Below are 24733 nucleotides of genomic sequence, written 5' to 3'. Positions count from 1 at the left end.
AAACGTTATAGAGTGTATGTATATATCTGGTTTCAGCTGTATATAAACCAAGCTGCATTTGTTGCTGCATATCTCCAAACTTTAAGCCCTGTTGCTACCGTTTGTAGTTATTAGGAATTCCTAATCCAAGTTTCTGAAATCCTGCTAGGCTCCCTGTCAGCATCCTCAGCGCCGGGTCTCGGAACCTGCTGAGATGCCGGGAAGAACTTGGAGAAGAACCAAGATTCTACCTGCAGCAGCATTAGGAACGGGGGAGCTTTATCAGCCAAGAATAGTCATAAATATTCTCATGTAGGGTCAAATCACACAAAAACATTTTAATACATGTTTTAAATCACTGCTTTGTGACTGAACAGGAAGGGAGGATATGCAGGAGTTAACTTTGGTGGTGAGAGGAGGAATGTGACACCACAGGCTGTCAGGGGAGGATGAGGGACACTTACAGGAATCTCTCCGATTCCCGTTGAGAACATTGAGAACATTTAGGTCAGATTTATGACAGATGCTCCACTGACCCTCCTTTCACTTTTAGTTTTTTTTCACTTTCGCTGCCTACTTATGACGCAGTAATTGCCCCGTTGGGGCTTTAGGAGCATTCCAAGGCAAATACAAAGCTAATGATGGATTATCTTCCTCTCTGTGCAGCTATTTCCAAGAAATAACTGCTGTTTACTTTTATTTTAACACGCAAGGATCCCCAGACAAGCAAATACAGAAACCTACTGCAGAAAACTGCTGGGGAATATTTCAAGTTGACGCTCTGTCTGCATAGGACTGCAGGGGCACATGGATGCAAGATCTGCTGCTTCATGTGTACATATAGATGTGATTGATGCGGCTGTTTCAAGGCTTTTGATGAAGAGCGGCGGAGCAGTCCTGCTGGGCCGCAGACGTGAGCTGCATACTGAACGGGCTGGAAAGACAAGCCGGATGCTCCGAGGAATGCAGAGGCCGTGCCAGGATCAGAGTGCAGGCTGCCAGGACAGCCACGCCAAAGAACAAAGACTTTAAATTGCCACACTACCTCACAGCTACCACATGAGACAGCTTCACCTGTGGGAAATCAGTGGAGTTGAAATAAAACTCCTAGAGTTCCAACCGAGACAGAAATGGTCTTTAAATGGATCAGTTTCTATTTATGTATAAAGGAATACATTAAAGTAATAAGCAGTCGATAATCATTTATTTCCCATTTACTGGAGCAACAAACATGGAGGAGAGATTAAATGGTTTCTGTGCTTTCGTCAGTAGAGCACCTGAGGTCCCTCACACAGCAAACGCCACAGATGCAGGCAGCAAGTAAACAAAGGAGGGTTGTCTTGGACTCACCTCGGCTGCCGTTCTCGTCATCCTGCAAGAAAAACAAAAAGAGAATCCTGTCAGATAATAGTTTAAGATTGCTGTTCAGCACTTTCTGAAAGTTGAAGATTTTACTTTCCGTTACTTTCTTGCAACTTAGAAGGTACTTTTATCTGGAAATGAAGTTGGGATGCATGACATATCAGCATTTTAGTAGTCTATTTGTACATATTGTATTGATCCCATAAGTAAAACTTTGCTGATATTAGAAACTGATGCTCATTATTTAAATATCGGTTCTTGGCCATAATAGCAATATTAATATCGGATATCCATATCGGCCCAAATTTACATATCGGTGCATCCCTAAAATAAAGTCTACTTTCAGGGGCTGGGCACTGTTTTGAGGTGACTTGTAACCTGATACTTCAGGAGTTCAAGTAGTACTTACAAGGTATTTTCCTGAAACATTCAGGGTACTATTCCATAACTAACAAGTTGCTTTCCGAACTGAAACAGAACCTTTCGCTGCTTTCCCAGACCTTCCAGGGTACTTTCAGGGATTAGGCTGTATTACTACAGTACTTAAAGGATGCTTTCCGGTAGTTTTAGGAACTTGCTAGTACTTTCCCCAAATTTACAGGCTTCCTCTTAGGAACTACACATTACAACCCAGAAAGTAACCTGTAAATTATGGAAAATTCCAGGAAATTCAGCTGTTGGATCCAGGAAGGTTGTCTTAAAGTTTTGGGAAAGAAGAGCCTAGGTTTTATATTTGAAACAAAATAATAAGTCAACTAAAAAATTGCAATTCCTATCCAGGTTGCAGTGGATGAGTAATTTATGACAACATTAATGCATCTTGTAAGGACCAAGACTGGGAAGCACCAGGGTATCCTGGGAGCTCTGAATATAGCAGAAACATGGTTTTAAATACCACCACTAAAAAACTATGATGGAGTTAGAGGCTGCCATATGCAAATTAGCTGAAACTGTGTAATGCATAAAATAAGCGCAACACAGGCTTGATGTTACCTGCTGGCTCCAACACCAATCTGTGCATACATTCTGGCGTTAGCCTGTTCATTTTATAGTCTGATAAAATGACTTGTTTTTAATGACGAGGGAAAACAAAACACCCGGTGTGATAATTTAGGGTTAAACGGCCAAATGCTCGGTATGTTTTTGCTTGCCCTATAGTCTACACATCAAGCCTTCATTTCACTGTCAAATCCACACACTCAGGGTGTAATCCCCATCCTGTCAGACACATGTGTTTTCCTCTTTTCTTTAAAGTCTTGTCTCTCTAAAGCCTTTCTTAAGACAGACTGACCTTCTTCAATGAATCCTTAAATGAGGATTAAATCAAGAGCTTCTGATCCAGCGCCCTCAAATTAATTACAACGAAAAGCAAAGAATCCACATCAGTTTGTTTACCCTCCACTAATCAACTGATCCTGGGAAAGTGGTGCATGTTTAGAGTGAGTCTGACCAAGCTTAAAATGATGGTTTGAGCGATTTAGAAACGTGTGAAAGGTCCATAGTAGAAACCCTCTTGATGCTCGGAGAACACCAGACTTAGTCTAATGTCAGTTTTAATTCATTTTTACGAGGATCACACAGAAACAATCTGTCCCAGAATGGACTAAAATGTTCCCCAAACCCTTCTGTGATACCCAAGAAGACCTCTGGGAGAAACCATCTAGCTCTCTGATTATACAAATGTCTGAGCATCCTATCTGTTGGGCCACAGCTTCTCTTTTAACATGCAGAACCAAAGCCAAAAGCTATAAACAGAATGTCCTATGCTAACTTTGTGGGAAATCCTTCTGTGCAAAAAGAGGTTAACCAAACACACTTCAGAGAAAAGTAAACCTCACTTATCCTGAATTATCACTCAAAAGAAACGAGGCAGTCTTTGATAGGCTTTGAGAAAGCCGACCCAAAACGCCAGCGCATTTAGCCCTTACTGGAGCACCCGCAGCCCTTTAGCCCAAGTTTGTCTGTGCCCATTCAGGGAAGGAAGTGCTGCGGCGACGGGATGAACGGGAAAAAGCTGATTGAAATGGATCCGCGCCAGAGGAGAGCTGGCAAAGATCTTCAGTGGTATCAAACAAGTCAGAAAGCGATGTTCTGCTGGAAGATTTGTTCCACTTTTATATACATATACGGTAACATTTACAGCTTGGATTGAATCAGAAAATTAGGTATAAAGATTCTCTGCATAAAGAAAAACTAAACGTTGGACAGTGGAATGTATGGTGCCTTGCTCTAGTGTTCATATCCCTGCAACTTTAACTAACTTCAATCAGGTTTATGGGGTTGTCATTTATTATTATAATTATTATTATTATTATTATTAAGAATACGTAATAATTAACAGATAATAATTTATGTATTTGCAATTTCTGTGGGCAGCTGATTGTACTATATTTTATTTATTAGTATTAGAGTGAGGGGGTCTAAATGCTCACCACTTTTTCAAAATATTTGCTAATAGTGAATCATTTTCATTCCACTTTACAATCAGTATCTGCCCTTAATAGATAATCCCCAACGTGAAACATGGTGGTGGCAGCATTATGCTGTTGGGGCTCTTTTTTCAGCAATGTCTTAAAAATGGCCCAGTCAAAGTCCTTTCTTAAATCTAAATCACAGCTTGCAAAGACAAATCAGAGAATGTTTCCGTCTCGAGATGTGCTGAGCTGGTATACATGATAGAAACCTGGTTCCACAAAGTATTGACTCAAAGGGACTCTAAAAATTACTTATTTATGAAAGAAATAGAAACCACGCCATATTTTCCCTTCACAAAGTGGAACTACTTTGTGTTCACATGAAATGCAATGAAATACAGTTTGTGACTGTAACAAGACAAAATGTGAAAAGGTTCAAGGGCTATGTATACTTTTGCAAGACACTCTACCTAAACACTGAGGAAATCGTGAAAGGGAAAACACTGAAATGGGAATTCAGGGTGAGGGAAAAACACTTCCCTTACAACTACCACACACAAAGGAAACTGAACGGCTGCACGCAGCTGGAAAAAGTTACACTTTCAGGAAGATCGGAAACATTTGTTTGTAAAGTTGAAATGCCATTGGCTCCACACATCTGAACATCATATTCTTTGTTTCAAACTGCAGATCAGAGTCACATTTGAACAAAATCAGATTGTGTACCTCCAACATATGCTACTCTGATCTGTTATTGTGTTCAATCTGTGCAACCATGAGGAATTAGTGTTGGCCTCCTTTGATTATGGTCTCATAAATGTTTTTGTGGTTTTGGTAATTTTGACAGAACGATCCAAAATTATCATCTGGGACTTGAGATTAGAGAAACATGACAAGTTTCAGATTGAAGGGACAAACATTTTAAGAAAGAAACTTCCCAGCAGTTGAGTTAAGATGTTACGTAGAATGAAAATACAAACAGAATCTGTAAAACACTTTAAACTGTAAAATAGTACTATGTAAAGACTTAAAACAGATGTTCCCAGCTTACAGTAACCCACATGTTTTCAGCTGGACCTAAAGAAGTGAATGCTGTATGTTTTTTGGCCTCATATTACAAAAACATGCAACTGCCAAGTTAAACACCTAGAAAACAACTGCCTGATTTGGGCTAAATTTGGACCACGAGGACCAGATGCGTCTAAAATGAGCCCCGGATCACATGACTGGGGGAATCATAGGTGGAGCGACAGCAGTACAAACTGAATTCACATATCTTACTCTGTCAGATATCTGTTTTCTTGTGCTCCAAAATACTTTCTCAGCCCTTCAAAGTGGATAAATGTGCTCATTTTACTATTCCTGGCACTTTCCTGAAATGACAGCATAAGATGCTTTGAAGCTTACATTCAAATGGTATTCATCACCTGATAAAAAGTGTCTTTTTAGCTGCATGAGAGTCACATGAGGGTTTCTAAATGCTTGTATTTCCCAGTGTCATCAGAGCCATAAAACCCGATATTACCTTCAGAGAGTTGTGGACAGCAGACTCCGGCGGGTAGACGATGAAGTGTCGCAGCGTGAAGCCGAAGCCCTGCGACGTTCGCCGCAGGCACAGCGTCTTCGGCCCCGGCCAGGAAAACGGCTCCTCCTCGGCCCCTGGGGTAACGGTGGCCGACGTCTCGCTCTGATCCCGACCATCCTTCTGCTTCGTCTAAAAAAGTCAAATAAAATATTCAAGTGTTAAATCTCTGAATATAAACCTAAACAGTTCAGATTATCAGAGTATTATTGTTTTTGCAGCACCAGTGGCCTAAATTTTATATTTTTTACAGTAGGCAGGAAGTGGGGTGGAAAGAGGGGGCAGACACACAGCTGAGGTCTCCAGGGTTGGGACTCGAACCCCGGGACGGCTGAGTTTAGGACTGAGGCCTCCGTATGTGGGCAGCACGCTCTACTGCTACGCCACGCGAGTCCGCATCTGAATCGATAAAAATAAATAAATAAATAAAAAAGTGGCCTAGTCAAAGTACGGGCTTAAATCTGATTGAGGTTCTGTGGCTGGACCTTAAAGCTTCATGCTCCAACCCCCTCCAGTTGGCTGAATTTAACAAATGGAACAAAACACAGTGGGTGAAAATTCCTCCAGATAGATAAAAGACTAATTTCCAGTTATTGCAGAGACTTAATGGCAGTAATCTCCGTTTAGAGGGCATTTATTATATTTACATGAGGCCATAAGGTTTGAATAGCTGTTACCCCTTAATGTATTCAGCGAGGTTAACTTTGTCTGATGTTAAAATATGTTTGATCTGAACCATGCGAGTGGGACAAAAAAAAGGGTGAATGCAATATATACAACCAGCACTAATTGCTATTTTTTTTGGAAGCTGGAAAGACTGGGTTGTTGCAGAAGCTCTTAAATATTTTACTAGTTTGTAATTAAGCAGCAGGTTGAGTGAAATCTCCTTTTCGGCATCAACCTCATGTTTGTTATCCTTTTTGGGATGTCTGCTAAAGTATGTTGTGTCTTAAAGAACATCGAAATGCACCAAAACACATTTTCTGCTGTACAACTGTAAGGTTTTCTTCCTCTACACTGCAGACGCCTGCTGCATATGATGCACAGTGAAAATATCTTCGAGATAACCTGCCTTTAACATGTGTGACCAGACGCCGAGGCACATAAAATTCAGCGCGGTCACTATCCTGACATCACCCCTGGTAAATTGTAACACAAAGTGTTTCTAAAACAAAGAGGAGAAGTGTGTTTTCTTTAGGGAAATGGCTCCTGGCTCCGACCAGATCTTTTTCATCAACCTGAATTAAAGAAAGGATTCCCCTGTTGAAGATTCTTCACAGATCTGATAGAGACACAAGGAAGAATCAGGCATCACTTTATGGTTTCTGGGGGGAAAAAACAAGATTTTTGGTTGGTTCGAAGCTTGTAAAATAACAGGGAATAAATTATCACTGTTAGAAGATTGAAAGACCGCCCTGAAAAATCAGCGGAAAGTAATTCTGCCTGCAGGATAACAGTTTATCTGTAGCTACATACATCTAAAAATTAATACCAAATAAAACCGGGGGCATTTGATATTGTAAGAAGAAGAGTTATAGGACTGAATAGTATATTTCAAATTTACCATTGTTGCAATATCGTGGCCCCTGGACTGGTTTTGTGTGGCCCCTGACTGCAATTCATATATAGTACATATATGGCCCCTAGCACAGGGGCCTCAAGCAGCTGGAGGTTTTATATTTAATTAGAGCAAATTATTTACTGACACATTGAAATCTGAGAATGGAAATTTTAGGAATTCATTCTTTAATGTTCATGCTTTTTTCTTTCTGTTTAATTTTACAGTCAATATGCCACAAATGTCCAGCGACATTTACTCAAAAAAGCAGACCCAGGTGCACCTAAATCTGCATTTCATTGATTCATTGAACGTGGCTCAATACAACAAACATGTATGAAGAAAGAGTGAACCGCATCTTGTTCCTGTTGCTGAGAAATGACAAGTACATAAAAATCAGTCAACTCTCCCCAAATAAGCTGTAAACTGTAGGTGCTTCTGTTAATACGGCAAACCTGGAAAACCTTTATGTTTTGGATCAACTATAATTTGCAGATGCCTTTCCCTCAAGAAGGACTATTTGTTTCACTGAAATGTCGCCTGGGTAGTTGATTGTTTAGCAGTTAAAAAAAAATTGGAGGGGTTTTTAAAAAATACATTTTGTGTCCTGCAAGCACTTTCATCTAGATGATGTTGTCCCATGAGGCAAAAACGTTGGACACCACTGTTTTACAGCGACTCTCTCTCTCTCACACACAGTGTGACGTCGCCTCTATGTTTAACACCCTTCTGCACACCCCAGAATAACAAGGACAATATATTTTGAAATTTTGTCATTTATCTTCCCATTCTGCCAAAGGTTAATAAAAGCCGAAGATTGTAAATTGTCCAGAAAACTCTCTACATCTCTACCTATTGTTAATGATATACGCTGCACACCATAATCAAGTTAGTAGCAGTGATGAGTTACTATGTAATATTATGGAGTAATGGATGTTTTTCCTGTTGCGTTACTGTTTGTGCTCATCAGCCACTGGATGTAAATGTCAAATACACACTCAACACATCAATCAGTTCTCTATTTCATTATTTCGTTTTAAATAGAGTTCCAAACTAAAAATGCTGGCTGAGAATAAAGTTTAATAAAACTTTTACCTGTCGTCTGAGCCAGCTGTGCGGCCCTACGCACAGGCCGACACATATGGCTTCAGTTATTGCACAACTGAGGCTTTTCTGCATGTTTTCATGATGACAGACTTGTCTTCTACATTCCTACTGTAGTGGACACAGGACATAAAAAACAAGCCTGAAGCTCCACAAGCCTGAAGCTCTGTTGCGTAATATTGCATAACACAACACATGCATAACAATAATTTTTAGTGTTTGCACTGACTTACTCCGAAATAGTCCTTCCAGCTGAGGAGTCCAGGCATCCCTCATTTAAAGAGGAAGATAATTTGACACGTTTTAGGTAAAACAAACTCTTACACATGCATAGAGAGGGAATAAAGGTCATCCGGTAAAGCTCAAAGTTAAAACATTTTTGTCACAGTAAATCATATTATTTTTATCTATTCAAACTTTTTTTTAAAGCAGAAATATCTATAGTTTGGGGTTTCAAAAGTAAAAGAACCTCAAGATTTTAGAACATAAAAAATGACAATTAAATGTTATTTTCTTTCCGACAAGAGAATCACTTTAAACATGTTCAGTAAACATGGAGAAACCTTGAAAAGTTTGGTTGAGCCTGTGATTATTTTCCTTTTTAGCAATTTTATTCTAGATTTTTTATAATTGGCTCAAATCATCACCCCTCCCACACCGTGCTGTACTGTTGGTATGAGGTGTTTGTGCTGATGTTCCGTGTTTGATTTGCTCTAAACATGGTGCTGAGCTTCATGGTCAATTATCTGTATCATGGTCTTATAATAAAACCATAAAGGACATTGTTCTTGATATCCTGGCATAAGTACTGTTGCCATTTTCTTTTTAGGGAGAAGAGGCGTCCTCCTGGGGACCCTTTCAGACAAGCCATACACATTCTGTGTTTTTCTAACTGTACTGTCATGAACTTTAACATCTAACATGCTAACAGACAACTGCAGCAGCTGAGACGGAGCTCCAGGGTTTCTTGCATCTTCTCTGACTATTTCATGCTCTGACCTGAATTTGTTGGGACCTCTAACCCAGAGACGATTAGCAACCCTCTCTAAAATTTACCTGCGAATAATCTTTCTTACTGTAAACGTTTGGTCTTCAAATTGTTTAAACATTACTTTATAACCCTTCCTAAATGGATGGGCAGCGACCATTGCTTCTGTAAGGTCACACAATAAAGTGCTCGGCCGGAAAGAGTCTCCACGTCAAACGCACTTCTTACAGCAACCAATCGTGAGAATGTGCAAAATTTCCCTTCTTCATCCCTAGTCTGGTTTAATGGCCTTTAACACCACCTTCTTTTCTTTTGCTTTTCCAAAGATACAAAAGTAGCTCTTCCTTCTCGTCTGATGACACCAAGGCAAAAAGTGTGAGAAATGTAGGAATTTGTCACCAGAATTACAGAAAATTGGTACGCTAGACTGTAAAACCTCAATCGCCCGCAAACTTTGTGCCGCTCACAGACGCCCGACTCTGTGGGAGCCTTAAAACTCTACCAAAGCAGAAAGGGTGTGCTTAAGTTTTTTCCACATACAGCTTTTCTATTTGGCTTCAACTCTGTCGAATAATAAGTATGGAATCAATTTTTTGTTGATTTAACCATGACTGTGTTTTAAACTCTGATCTTTTAGCCTAAATCTGTCAAATACAGCCAAATAAAGCAGAAAACGAAGCACTGCAGGGATATTTTTGAGGACATGTTTTTAAAGCTTCCACACTTAAGTCTTTTAAAATTTATCTTTGCCTCAAACACATATTAGGAAATATTCAATTACTTTCAATCACTACAACCATACATTTCCTCATCAATACTTCCAGCCTCCCGTCACATCCATCATCAAAGTAACGACGGAGCTGAACTCCTGCACCGCAGGACGCGCGTTAGTGGTTATTCCTAACACCTCCATCATGACTCTGCGCTACAGGAACCTGCCAAGAGTTTCAGCCTTAATCCAGATCACTCGGCAGGATCTTCTCCCACCAAAATACATCTATGGTGCGGATCCAACACAAAGACCTACTCCCCCTTTGTTACACCCTCCGGCTTTTCTTTCCCCACCTCTCTTTTGCATGTCAGGGAGCAGCTGATGAAGAACTCTCCCGAGAGAGGGAGTGGTGTGGGCTTAATGGTTGGACTGGTGAAATCACTACCAATACCCAGAGGTCTGGAGCTGGAGGTAAGCCACAGTCCAGAGTGTAACTGAGAGGAGAGGGAAGAGAAAGGAGGGAGGAAGGAAAACTCCTCTGTCTGTTTTCATTTAATGCTTAAAATCTTAAGATGTGCTGTGCAACTAGATTGGCCACTAGGACTAAATACCTCACAGCTGAGGCGGCGGGGGATTTCTGTTTCTATATCTCTGCAAAATGCTAAATTATACAGGCCTTGAAAAGACTTTTATCCCCACTGAACATTTCACGTGCTCCAGCGATTTTATGTGTTTGTAAAGAAGAAGGAAAATAGTTCATTGGCACGCCTTTGTAGTCAGCTCCTCTGAATCAATACTTGGTAGAACCACCTTTCACTAATTTTACAGCTGCAAGCCTTTTAGACTAGGTCTACCACCGGTGCACATCTTGAAACCAAAATTGTTGCCCATTTCTGTTTGCTAAAGAGCTCAAGCTCAGTCAGAATAGATGGAGAGCGTCTGTGAACCTAAATTTCCAAGTCTTGCCACTGATTCATTATTGTATTTAGGCTTGGACTTATACTGGATCATTTTAACACCTCTTAGCTGTAGCTCTGGCTAAAGGTTTAGGGTCATCTCCCTGCTGGTAGGTGAAATTCTGCTCCAGCAGCCTAGGTTATCTTTGGGGATTATGTTGTATTTAGCTCCATCTATCTGACCAGCTCCCCTGTACCTGCTGAAGAAACAAATCTTCACAGCATGACGCTGCCACCACCATGTTTCACCTCCAGGATGGTGTGTTCAAGGTGCAAGCTGCAAACATGACCTCTTATAGTTTGCTTTCAACAATGGCCTTCTTCTTACCACTATTCCATGATTTTCCATGACCCTGGATTTGTGGAGATGTAGAGTTTGTCTGTCAACAGATTCTCCCACCTGAGCTCTATATTTCTGCAGTTCCTCCAGGGTTATCAGGGGCCTTTAGGTGTTTCTCAGATTAATGCTCTCCCTGCTTGTTCAGTCAGTTTAGGTGGACGGCCATGTCTTGGTAGGTTGGCAGCCATGCCATATACTCTCCATATTCAGATGATGGGCTAAACAGTTCTTTGTAAGTGCTTCAAACCCTGCTTCTGCACAGCTGCCTCTCTAACCTGTCTGCTGAGTTCCTTGGAGTTCATGATGCCCTTTGTTTTCCAATGTTCTCTAACAAACCTCTGAGGCCTTAAAAGAGCAGCTGGCTTTATGCTGAGATTAAATACATTTGCTAGTTGTGATGGTAAAAAATGTGGAAAGGTTCAGGGAGTATGTATACTTCTGCAAGACAAAAAGCAGGAGAATTGGCAGAAAACCACCACTGCTGCAGCAGAGGTGGTTTTATTTAAAGGAAAACGTCATTTTAATCTGCTCTAAACAAGCACAGACAATCACCTGATAAATACTCTTTAATTATGCACGCAATCTGTTCATCCATCCAGCCACTTATTATTTCAAAAAGGCAAGTGTTTGATGTGCTGTGTTGCCATATGTTACTGCAGCCTGCAGGAGGGTAGATTTGCATGCTTATTCCTTCTTCTTTATGCATACAAGATGAGGAGTTGGACTAAATTCAAATGAGATTCTCTTTGGACGCTTCTCTGATTCATGACTCAGTTACAATAAAACATGTTCTTTTGCCTGTTAAAGTGAGTTCTTTAGTTAGAATCAGAAACTGTAGCTTGGCAGGATTGAGGAGAATATTAGCCTGAACATTTTCCTCCGACAGCAAACAGAGAGTTTCACCCTGAACCCTACAAAGGGGCCAACAACAATAAACGAAACCTTATCCAAACACATACAAACACACTCACGTTACAAAAGATATCGGTCAGTGAAACAGGATTACCCTGCAGCTGGAGAGCAGGATGAAGCACATGAAATTCCTCAGGCAGCACAGCAAAGTGTGGCCATCCCCGACCTCTTCTCCTCATGTAAGCCTATACGTCTCCTAAAGGGGCTCTGTGAGGATGCTCTCTGTCCCTGAAACCAAACCGTGCCTTACCCGAGATCGGACGCAGTTCTTCCTGGAAGCTTCCCGGAGCCGAGCCCAGGACACGCTGCTGTTGGGACTGGAGAGCCCCAGTTCCACTTCCCCCCAGTAGGCACGGGCCAGGAGCTGGAACCAGAGGCAGTACGGCTCGGACAGGCAGCCATCCACGCCGGCCAGCCGAGCCCAGGGGCAGCCTCCTGACGGCGGCGAGGAGGAGGAGGAGGAGAAGGAGCAGCAGCCTCCTGCGTTCTTCTCTGTATCCTGCGGTTCTGGGTGATCCTTCAGGCGAACAGGCTTACAGCCCGCAGGAAGCCCGTTCCTCTGAGCCAGCATGGCATCGCCAGGTCTGAGGCTGATTAAAACAGGGTCCTTTAGTTCCTCTGTGCGCCTCGGTCCTTTATTCACTGCCTGTTTTAGATTGAATTCGCAGAAACAGGGTTGTTCCCCTGGACGTCCCACAGACTCATGATGTTTCCACTCAGCCGGGAGGAGAGTGCACTGCACAGAGTCCTGTCCGACTCAATGACGCACCCACCCACTCGACACACAGAACTTTCCCTCAAGTATGCGCACACACATTCCTGCACACACACCAGGCAGCCTGAAGTGAAGTTTTCCTGCCTCCCTCATCTTCCTCTCTCACTCCCCTCGTCCTCTGCAGACAGCCTTTAAAAGTTTCAGTCCTTCACTCGTCCATACGCGTGCTGCTGCACTCACACATGCTGAGGTCGATCAATAAATTATGAGAAACAAGAGGAAACATTTAAAGGTGCTTCAAACGTTTAGATTAGGAAGGAAAAGCAGGCAGGAGAGAAGGATTAATTTTTCGCAACTGCAAGAACAGCGACTTTAGATTAGGCATCTTGTGGACTCAAAGAAATCTTTAGCAAGAAATGCACAACTAAGCCAGCCACCTCTGAGTATCTGCAGCTCATCTGGCGGCTACCGAGCACCAATGGTCTGATGGCTCAGGCTGTTAACTGATGTCAGCAGTTACATAATGCTTGGCACATTTTTATCGGTTTGTTTCGCTGCAACGGGACAGTTTAATTTGATTACCAAAGGGTGAGCAGTGATACAGACAGATTGCATATGAGAGCTTTAACAAAAAAGAAATAAAAGTTTGGTTTAGTGATTCAATTTTGTCCTTCGGTTATTACATTTTACTAAGTGAGAGCTGGTTACCGGTATCCAATGATGAATAAAGGACAGCACAAGGAAGGAAGGAAGGAAAGAAAGAAAGAAAGAAAGAAAGACAGACAGACAGACAGACAGACAGACAGACAGACAGAGAAAGAAAGAAAGAAAGAAACTAACTAACTAACTAACTTCAGGTGTGTTCTATGTGCAAGACGGTGACATCCGTCCCTTTTCTAAGAACTATTTGTTTCCAATTCCTGTCCTCACCACACGTGTGAATTTAAACTTGCACCAACAACACACCTAATGGAATACCTCCTCAACCCTCCCTCAGTCCTCACAATTTACCAGTTTGCTTCCTCCAACAGATACTCCTTGCAAGCATCCAGCGGATAGAAATGTCTTCCACATGAGCAAAACTACAAACACTCCTCTATTTTGACTCTGAGGTATATTTGCCATCTGAGACGGCAACATCGGGAACCCAGTCGTGGAATGTTCCGTCTCTGCGTTCGGCCGCGAGCATCTTGTTACCACATTCCCTCGGCTCAGTTTAGCCCGTGGCATTCTGTACGGAAAAGATAGCAGAAATAGAGGCAGCTGAGACACTTGTCTATGTGGAAGCCAAAAATTATATACATGAGTAAAGTCCCCAGATTCCTCTACCGATCAAAAGTTTTCGATGTACTTAATACTCACTTAATAGTCTTTTTATTTTCATGACTATTCAAATTGTAGATTCTCCCCAAGGGCAAAAGGATCTGTTAATGAACACACATGGAATTATATAGTAAACAAAGTGTGAAATAATATTTTCATATTTTAGATTCTTTAAAATAGCCACCTTTTGTTCTGATTACTGCTTTGCTCTCTTAGCATTTTCTCCATGAGCTTCATGAGGTGCTCACCTGAAATGGTTTTCCAGAGCCTTGAAAGAGCTTCCCAGAGGTTCATTGAAAGACAATTAATATTTCAGTCATCACGGCAAAGGGTGGCTACTTTAAGGGTTCTAAAATATAACATATTTAAAGTTATTTTCCAATTTTTGGTTTGCTACATATTTGCATATGTGTTCATTTCACACTTTTAATGCCTTCATTGAGAATCTACGTACAATGTAAATAGTCGTAAACATAAAGAAAACCATTAAATGAGAAAGGGGTTCAAAAATCTTTGACCAGTAGTGTATGTTGGCAGGGAAAGTTGTTTGGTGTCCTGAAGCACACAAAAACAAGACAGGCCACCCAGAAAAGTTGTGCCTTTGTCATGGCAACAAACAGGACCACAATAATGAGTCCACAGAACCGGGTTTCTGAGTGGGTGCTTGTTAGTGTGACGTGTTGGTGTACACTCAGTGTGGTTGTGGGCGTCGTGAAGAACAGCAAACAGGATTTTAGGCTGCAGACTCTCTTCACTTTCTCAGACTTTCTCCTCATGAGATCCTCAAATAAATGTCCATAAAAATGCTTTTTTAAATTTTATTTCAGGAGAGAAAGAAAACCATCTAAACCTAATATGTAAATCTTCCATCGAATGCTCTGATAACCTGTGAAGAGACTGTGGAAGGATTCGGCCCACTCCTCTTTGCAGAATTGTATTAATTAAGCCACATTGGGGGTCATTAATGGCTTCTTTAGGCTCAAGCATCTTAATTAGATCCAGACTTGAACTTTCACCTTTATTTTGCTTTTTCTGAAGCATTTAGATGTGGTTGAGCTTAAGGTCATGTGCTAATATACTGACGTTCACCTCCAGGATTTTCTGGTTCATCAATAACAGCAAGTGGTCCAGGTCCTGAAGCAGCAACGCCACCCCAGACCATCACACTACCACCACCATATTTGAGTGTTGGTATAATATTCTTTTTTTCTGAAATGCTCTATAAGTTTTACGCTAGATGCCAGTGAAAGACTCAAAAGTATTCAATTAACGGGTTAAATGGGATGGCTATGTTCAAACAAGAAGTTAAACGCCTCTTTGAAGCAGGAAAAATAAACTTTTTGGTGTAGTCAAAGTATTGTCAATAGTACAAGAAGCGCGATGGTAACGAGCTTAACGAGAGCGACCTGGATGACAAGGTCAACTCCAACATGGTCACAGAGAACTGCGAGATTCCACGAGTGGGTGTTAACCATCAGATGAGAGGGTACATCTGACACTGTGTTGTTTGAGGCCCTCGAGGGAACATGTACCTCCTGAGACAACTCCAAAACTGAGATGGATTACTTACAAAGGAGAAGCTTCTTCAGGATTCACACGAGTTTGTCGTAAAACTACATCAGTTGTACTGAAAACCTGTTAGACCAGGGGTCTGCCAACTTTACAACTCAACAAGCTGTTAACGCCCTCTGCTCTGCTAAATAAAACTCATTGCTGATTGAACTTAAAAAAAAAAAAAAAAAGACAACTATTATTTTTTTATAAACATATCCTTTAGGAACCTTTGGCATTTTTAAAGAACCTTTAAATAATTTTTAAAGGCATTATTTTCATCTTCAGGCTTTCAAATAAAGAAAACCTTTTGCAAAAACAGGATGGATACATTTTCTTCTATACGCGGTTAATATTTGTGGAGAACAATGTAAAAAAAAAAGCAAATAGTATCCAACCTATTGACAAAAAATAAATAAATCTAAACAAATATAATTACTGGTACTTTTCGTGTGAAAGCAATTGCCAAAACCTGCATTTTTTATTATAACTAGATTTAAAAAAACAGAGCCAGTGGAAGCCGCCACGGTTAGACCAACACGTCCCACAGCAATACCCCGAGTCGATGTTCTGTTTCCTTAATTCTGAAAGTCACTTCAAATGTTTTCTAGAGGGAAAAAAATCACATTGAAAACCAGGTTGCTGAAACTCAGAAGTGGTGGATTTATCAGAGGGCTATCTGCACGTCTGATTTGTGTAACAATGGTAGAAGCAGAGCTGCAGTCTGTAAGCAGCTGGCAGGATCTCTGGACGAGGATTAAAGACACAAGGCAGCGATGGGGCCGAAAAAACCCCCGAAAGTAGTGCTTGTGTGCGACCAATGTTGTGTGGATGTTTTGTGGCTGCGTGTGGCACTGAGAAGAAGAGAAAGTCCCGCAAGGGGGATTAGGCTCGATTCAGTGCTACTTTTTCAGAACTCCGGGAGGAGTGCATCTGAGCTCCACGAAATACAGCATACTGTAACAAAGAGCTGACTAATGAGGGCCAGGGGACAGACTGCTCACTGCGGGGGGCTGCACCCATAAAGCCTTCCTTTATGTGTCCAACAGGGGGTACAGAGTGCTATGACCCTCAAAAGTAGCTTTTAGAGAAATAAAATAAAAATGCACTAAAACAAATATCTTTATATAATTAATTAATTAAAAAAGGTGAAATTATATATATAGTTATGTTATATAATAAATATAATGCATAAATAAATGCTTTTATCTGAGAGTAGAAGCCAACAGTTGAGTCAGTAACTCCTAACTGGGCAATGTGCTTATAGTATAATTTTATTGCTCTCTCACTGGCCAGCATAATAGCAGGAGAGAAAGTGATTTAGGTGCACACATGGAGCTGCATCTTTTTTGTCCTTCTTCAGGGAAAGGAAAGCAACTCAGACAGCCAATGAAGAGGAGGAAATAACTGAAGCATTATGCTGATGGGAATATTAGAAACTGCCTGCCTAAAGCCATGAGACAAACCCAAACTAGGGCCCACTTAGTGTGGAAAGGTCTGTAAAAATGACTACAGCTTTAACAAGTTTGAAAGATCCAAGACACCTTTCAACCACAGACAAAATCAATGTTCAGAAATAAAATATATATACAGGGGTTAGACAATGAAACTGAAACACCTGGTTTTAGACCACAATAATTAATTAGTATGGTGTAGGGCCTCCTTTTGCGGCCAATACAGCGTCAATTCATCTTGGGAATGACATATACAAGTCCTGCACAGTGGTCAGAGGGATTTTAAGCCATTCTTCTTGCAGGATAGTGGCCAGGTCACTACGTGATACTGGTGGAGGAAAACGTTTCCTGACTCGCTCCTCCAAAACACCCCAATGTGGCTCAATAATATTTAGATCTGGTGACTGTGCAGGCCACAACTTCACTTTCATGTTCATCAAACCAATCTTTCACCAGTCTTGCTGTGTGTATTGGTGCATTGTCATCCTGATACACGACACCGCCTTCAGGATACAATGTTTGAACCATTGGATGCACATGGTCCTCAAGAATGGTTCGGTAGTCCTTGGCAGTGACGTGTCCATCTAGCACAAGTATTGGGCCAAGGGAATACCATGATATGGCAGCCCAAACCATCACTGATCCACCCCCATGCTTCACTCTGGGCATGTAACAGTCTGGGTGGTACGCTTCTTTGGGGCTTCTCCACACCATAACTCTCTCGGATGTGGGGAAAACAGTAAAGGTGGACTCATCAGAGAACAATACATGTTTCACATTGTCCACAGCCCAAGATTTGCACTCCTTGCACCATTGACACCGACGTTTGGCATTGGCATGAGTGACCAAAGGTTTGGCTATAGCAGCCCGGCCGTGTATATTGACCCTGTGGAGCTCCCGACGGACAGTTCTGGTGGAAACAGAAGAGTTAAGGTGCACATTTAATTCTGCCCTGATTTGGGCAGCCGTGGTTTTATGTTTTTTGGATACAATCCAGGTTAGCACCCGAACATCCCTTTCAGACAGCTTCCTCTTGCGTCCACAGTTAATCCTGTTGGATGTGGTTCGTCCTTCTTGGTGGTATGCTGACATTACACTGGATACCGTGGCTCTTGATACATCACAAAGACTTGCTGTCTTGGTCACAGATGCGCCAGCAAGACGTGCACCAACAATTTGTCCTCTTTTGAACTCTGGTATGTCACCCATAATGTTGTGTGCATTTCAATATTTTGAGCAAAACTGTGCTCTTACCCTGCTAATTGAACCTTCACACTCTGCTCTTACTGGTGCAATGTGCAATCAATGAAGACTGGCTACCAGGCTGGTCCAATTTAGCCATGAAACCTCCCACACTAAAATGACAGGTGTTTCAGTTTCATTGTCCAACCCCTGTATATCTCTACTGTTTACACTCGCGTACAAAATCTAAATAATTGACTTCAACTGCAATGATACATATTAGATACCTAATGGAGAGTTTCAATTTTAGTGGCGGACAGGAGGTATAGTGCATTAAAATAAAATAAAAAGCATCGGGTTCCCCGCCAAACCAATCTTGAAGCATTTGTTGTAGCTTTCGTTTTAGAACAGAAAGTCTATAGGCTGCTCCTCCATGCATTGCCATACAGTGTCCAGAACAGGACCAGAAGATGAGTTCATAAGGTTACCCCCTTCACAGGGTTTCTACTCATGTTTCATGCCAAAATCTTCCCATCTGAGATTTGTAGAGTTCTCCATTTTTGGCAGATCTTGTGAAAATATAAAACAACAAAAAGTCACTATAAAACTACAACAGATACAATCAAGCTATGGAACTTGCAAAAACTATGGCTGCTGCTCACATTAGTGCACATCTACTTGACATCATGGTTGATATTAACAACAGTGAGAAGGAAATGAGCTTGTTGTACCTTCCTGTATACAGAGACCAGGATTCCTCCACAGTTTTTCCATACTTTGCTCGACTTAAATTTCCAGAGTTCTCCGTCGTTTTTAAAACTATAAATACAAAAGTTAACTTTGAATTAGTGGCAATTAGTTTAGTAGTAGAGAAACTTTGAACATGAAACCTGTTAAAACCAGAAACAGGAAGTATGAAAGAAAGAATGGATAGAAAACAACATGGGAGGATGACGGATGGATGAACGGACGGACTGAAAACTAATCTATTAATTCTACCTTTAGTTCTCTAGAGTTCATTTATAGAGTGTGGCCAATCTGCTGCATTAAAATAAGATTAAAATCTAAATAATAACAATCCTTACAATAACTGTTGTTGAATAAATGTTAAAAGGAATGTTATGTCCTAATGTTCTTAAAGTTTTGATAAAACTGTCCACAGTCACACACATTAGCAGTGATGCTACAGTGAATGAAGCATGCAGGATTCAGATCTGCAAAAAGACTCCTTCTCCTACATGCCTCAGTTGTGAGCACATGAACTTGGCACAAGTTTTCTTTTCATTCTGAGAGATGTCCAACCCAAACAAAAATCATGACGCAACAGCTCCAAATCCACCGGTTTAACTCCCAGTGAGTCATGGCGACCACGTATTTACGACCCAGTGCATCTCTTCTCCTCCGCCAGCGAGAAACAGCCATCAAAATCCACTGTTTGCTAAGGAGACCATCTGTATGGAGGGCAGGAGAAAGAAACAACAAAAACTTCCAGGAGAAAAAGAGTCCGAATGAGGTGGATTTCTATGAATCTACAGTGAAGAGTAGGGAGAACAAAAAGAATGAAACCATAATGGGGGAGAGCATGAGCTCTGAATTCACTAGTGAAGGAGCCCTGCTCGATAGGGGCAATTGTCTCCGCAGGTCCCTTGACACCTTCAGACAAACACCACTGCCAATCAAGCATTCAGGAAGCTGCTCATTCACTCCTCAGCAGCTGCTCTCTATACAAAAGCATCAAATATGTTTCTCCTCCTGAATCGGCCATTTCTGAATGTTGCATCACTCCTCACCCTCGGGGGAATAAGCCCATGTGGCTCAGTAGAGGTGGAGATGACGAGATTCATCAGACAGTGGTAATGAAGACACATTTGTCCTAATGTCAGACTGACAATCTGATGTAAGATAAACCCCCTGCTTCAGGTCAACATCAACAACCATCATCTCATCTTGCTTCACAACCCGGCTGCGACACATGAAACACGCCCTGCCATTACCTGGATTCGGCCACTTAACTGACATAGTCTGACTGTCCCAGTCTGGGACAGTCCTTCAGGGTTCCTCCAGATGTTTTGTGTCAGTGTGCCATGCTTCCTCAGACGGTCCTTTTAAATCACATTTCCCCTATAAGCACTAAAGATCTGAATTAGTCTATGGCAGATATTTGTACAAGGGTCAGGCTTGCTTTATGGGACGCTGAAAAGAACATAAATTATAGAACGGACTGAAGGAACAACAGACGGAGCAACAGACAACTGGATGGATGGACAGACGGATGGATGGATGGACGGACGAATGGATACAATTTTTGGACAATGTAAGAGGGAATAAAAACTCTGGACATATTCTTTAAATTCGCTTCTCTTCCCTGTTCTTATCCCGGCCTGGAAAATAAACCAAATCAAACTCCAGACCGTTGCAAACTTTTCCAGGCTGTGTTAGAACCCCAGTAGGCTGACAAAATCTCTGAGGGCAAATTAATACAAAAGTAGACAAAGATCACCCTGAACCGCCAGCCCCTGAAAAGCGGTTCCTACAACTACTCGGTTCTTAGCCATAATTGGTGGAAAGACCGTCCTGCCCGCCCTAAATGTAAACTCCGGTTTTCCATCTGTCTGAAGGTTCTCTTAGAGAAAGCCAACATTGTGCTTCTCAAAGAGCCCACATGGAAGAGGTGTAAGGTCTGACCGCTGTGGAAAAATGGCGGCTGAGTAAAGGGCACTAATTCCACACAAATACCTGAAGACTCTACATTCTGTGGTACACTATTGAGAAAGCACGTAGATGCAGAAAAACACCCAGCCTTTCAAGACGTTTTCTTGTGCTCAGCTGAATGACACATTGTATGAGTCTATTATTCATAAATACAGAATATAGTCTAGGGCGAGTCTATGCTCTAACAGTACTGAACTTAAAGAACATTTTTAAGGTATCAGTGTTTTAAAGGGTGTTTTTCATCAGTTTTCCCCACTTTTTGACTGTTACAACCAGAGCCTAAAGTCAGCCTGATTCTCTCCATTAGAAATACAATTAATGTATGAATGTAAAACTTAAAGTCAGGATGTTCCATCACTTGAGCTGCTTCATATCAGGACAACTTCTGGGAACGTTCTTCCAACAGACCAGAAATATTCTGACATGTAGAATCTGCATGCATGGATGCTGCACAATGCAATTACGATGGTGAGTCAACATACTGTGCATCCTGTGGTCTTTTAACTGTCTCCATGCAAGAAACCAAACATCTCCTCTCCTAAATCCATCTCAGCTTCCTTCGTCATCTTGTAAAACATTCAAAACTCGGATTTAAAATTCATGCAGCCAAATTCTAAAAATACTTCTTCTCAAACGCGATATAAAATATTTATCTTGGCAGAGAATGCTTTGCACGTGTCTCATGATGACCTCCCTCAGGTGCAGCAGCAGTTCTATTTTCACACAACCAGGAAGTTTGTTTCTGATATATAATGAAGAAAGTTGTAATTCATCCTAATTGTGTTGGATTTAAAACTTACTTCATCAAAGAGGATGCCACACATTGCTTTTCTATGTATTTTATGTTCCTTAGAAAGAAAAATTGCAATAGATAGAAAGAAAACCTGATTGATGCACCTCTAAAAATGCTAGAATATAAAAGGTGGGTAAAAGTGTACAAAAGAGATGAAAGCAGAGCAAATGATGCACTGAACAAATTGCCTTTAAGTCTGCAAATGGCTTCTGTGTCTATGCGATCAGCATTTCCTTTCCTTATTCTGTCTTATAAGAACACAAGTTATGAACTACTTGACAGGGAAAAGACTTCCAAAGTCTTATGAAAACATTTCTCTGCTCTACCATGTATAAAGGTTATGCTGATGTTTGGCTCTGGTGGCTTCCAACCTCAAATAAACGTAGACACTGACATAAACATTGCATGGCATTGCGTTGCTGCTAAAGCATTCATTGGACTGTAGGTGATGTGGTTTGGGACAGATCTGAAGTGAGTTGTGCAGCCTGTACTGGAGCCAGCACTGATGAAGACTGTGGGACACACCCTTAAAACAACACACACAAAACCCTGGGCTGACCGAAAGGGTTGAAAATATATATTATATGAAATTACCCCTTATAAGACAAAAAGTTTAGATCCTGAAAGGGTGAATTTTAATTAAAGGTTTCTGGAAAGCAGCATTGTGCTTTCTCTAACCTGGAGCATTTAGATTTTCTTTCCCCCGCTATTGATTCCTCTGTTCTCTGCTGATGGGTGTGTCCCCCGAACTACCTCCTTCTCTGTGCTCGTTGTTGCACTTCAGATCTCTGACTTAAGCCACAGAGGCTTCATCGACGCAGACGTTTTCAGGGACGCCCATAACTTCCCTCTGTGACATCATGCTGCATCTCAGCAAACTGACTTTACAGCTGTGATGTGGCAAAAGATCTGCCGGGATGGGATTAGAGTTCGTTTTCATCTCTGTGGGAAAACATCTGTCAGCTCGTTTTGTGTTGCTGCAGGGATGAAGTGGGCCTTCCCTGCTCATTTGGCAGCAAATGATGTCCCAGTGTTGTTGGGATGAGAGTCAGCTCCTCTAAGTCTGTGGTCATGGTTTTAAATCAGCAACAGTTTGAATGCTCCCCATCTTTGCCTCAAACAAAGGAGCTCAAATATCTTGGTAAGCTATGGTAGGATGGAGTGGGAGACGGCCAGACAGATTGGGGCCTCTTCTGTAGTAAGAAGAAGCCAATAAGAGCAACTCCTAATTTTCAAGTTCCATATAGATCTTCACTGGAAGCTTCACTATGGTTCCTTTGTAGGGTGGATAAACTCTGCCTTGGAGATAAGGTGAGCTGTTCTGTCATCCAGGAGTAGCCTGGAGTCCGAATGAGTTGGTTTGGGCACCTGAGAACACCTTTGGTCCCCCCAAAATGACCAGGAAAGTGTCACTGGAGAAAGGGATGTCTGGGTTTCCCTCCTGGCCCAAATGCCACGCAACCAAATCTCAGACAGATTGATGTGTGCGCAATTCAGAACCACGCAATGCTTTGTTCTTTTCTTTCCCCAACCTTTGTTGAGAACAACTAAACAGAACATGGGGTACCTCAAGTTGAAAAGAACACAGAAAGGAGTATGAAAGAAATAAACAAAAAGGATTAAACTTAAGTACACAAAATATTATTTGTCTATATTAGTATTTTTCTTAGTATCGGTATGGAATTTGAAATATTAGTATCGTGACAAGCTGACCCAGGAGAGCTGTTTAGAAAGCTTGGAGAACTGACCGAGACCAACTTTAAAAATTACCAAAAAATCTTGCTCCTTAACAGTAAAATGTAAAGAAATTAGAGAAATGAGAAATGAGATTTGCTTGAGCTAAAACATCAAGATGGCAAATATTTTAGGTGGCTCTATATTTAGTTTAGCACAATGAACATTGGCTGAGAAATTCACAAACTGTTTTGAGCACCATTAGTAAAATGCTAAAGTGCCAAGCACAGTTGCTCATCCACCTCATAATTTAAGCACTTTTAGATGGTGGACTTTGCCCCCTATTTGGCTCTACTTCAGATTTTTTATGCAGGAATGAAGCTAATTCAGCTTTCTAATCTTTCTAATGAAGGTAAACCACTGATTAAACTTGAGTCATCCAAACACCCCCCCCTTATGAACAAAATATCTCTTTTTCAGATTAACTCTTTTTTTCAGAGTTATAAAAGCTTCTAGGATATTTTTAAGCTAGAAACAGCCTTTAACTGTGGGTTAAAGTAAGAGTCCTTCCAAGGATAGGCACTCAGCGAACATTTCCCAGCACTGTTGAGGGTTCAAGTGAGTTCATGTGATGCAGACAAAGACAGACGGGATTTGTAGCAGGCGGGACAGGTGTCACCGAACAGCAAAGTCCTGTATTAGCCGAGGGGGGAAGCTGAGCTCTAACGTCACTCGGTTGAGAACATCTCACTGGTTGATGCCGTTTACAGGGAAAGTGCAGGTTTTCGGCTGCCATCTGCCATGCTCCTGGGTGGAAAGGTCTCTCTGCTTTCATTCAAACCTCTCAACAGAATCGAGCATTCCTTTAGAGCTGAGTGTTTACCCAAACAGCTGACTTCAAAGGCTCTTCAACAGTCCCTGCTTTTCTTAGACCTGCCCCATTCTGCTCCCTGCAAGCCTGTCCAAAAAACTCCATTATGCAATAAAGGACAAGGGCTAGATGAGCAGACGAAACGGCCATTTAGATCTCCACCTCTCTTCCCCACAGTGTGGAGTAACTCCACCAATTTTCACTGGAATGTTTTCCTCCCATGTCTGTCCAGGGAGAGCTGAGACCCCCGAAGCTTTAGGGCTGACAAATTGCTTCTCTGTTGGTCTGTATTTTCTTAATCTGGAGTAAATGAGTCCAAGTTGACTGATGACTAACCCTTTACAGGAACTGCCTAACAATGAGATTTCTTTATAACCATCACACACAATAAAACCCAAACCATGTATTGCTGCTATGTAGATGCACTTGTGAACTCTGTTACAGGCCTAAACCTGTCCTATGATCTTGTATTACTACTGGTACTTAGACCCGAGTCACTTAGGTTGCATCAACAAAGACTTGACTTGGACTAAAAGTCTGAAGATTTCAAA

At 41.5% G+C, this 24733-nt stretch overlaps 1 protein-coding gene across 5 annotated transcripts in view; it reads right to left on the bottom strand.

The window, feature by feature from the left end:
• Positions 1-24733, bottom strand: part of LOC124857754 (rho GTPase-activating protein 21-like) — a 100381-nt gene that overhangs the window by 41797 nt on the left and 33851 nt on the right. For 2 of the 5 annotated variants that reach the window (XM_047349167.1, XM_047349168.1), the window contains 2 exons: positions 5281-5469; positions 1330-1351 (listed from right to left, as the gene is read on the bottom strand). In XM_047349167.1, the coding sequence (XP_047205123.1) occupies positions 1330-1351; positions 5281-5469 (211 nt within the window). Of the gene's footprint in view, positions 1-1329; positions 1352-5280; positions 5470-12157; positions 12680-18863; positions 18882-24733 lie in introns of those variants that run through there. The other 3 variants (XM_047349170.1, XM_047349165.1, XM_047349166.1) reach the window with 3 other exon arrangements.

Source organism: Girardinichthys multiradiatus, chromosome 21 (genome assembly GCF_021462225.1).
Source record: "Girardinichthys multiradiatus isolate DD_20200921_A chromosome 21, DD_fGirMul_XY1, whole genome shotgun sequence".
Classification (NCBI taxonomy): domain Eukaryota; kingdom Metazoa; phylum Chordata; class Actinopteri; order Cyprinodontiformes; family Goodeidae; genus Girardinichthys; species Girardinichthys multiradiatus.
Note: the sequence above shows the minus strand (reverse complement) of the source record. Positions and strands in the feature narration are given on the sequence as shown.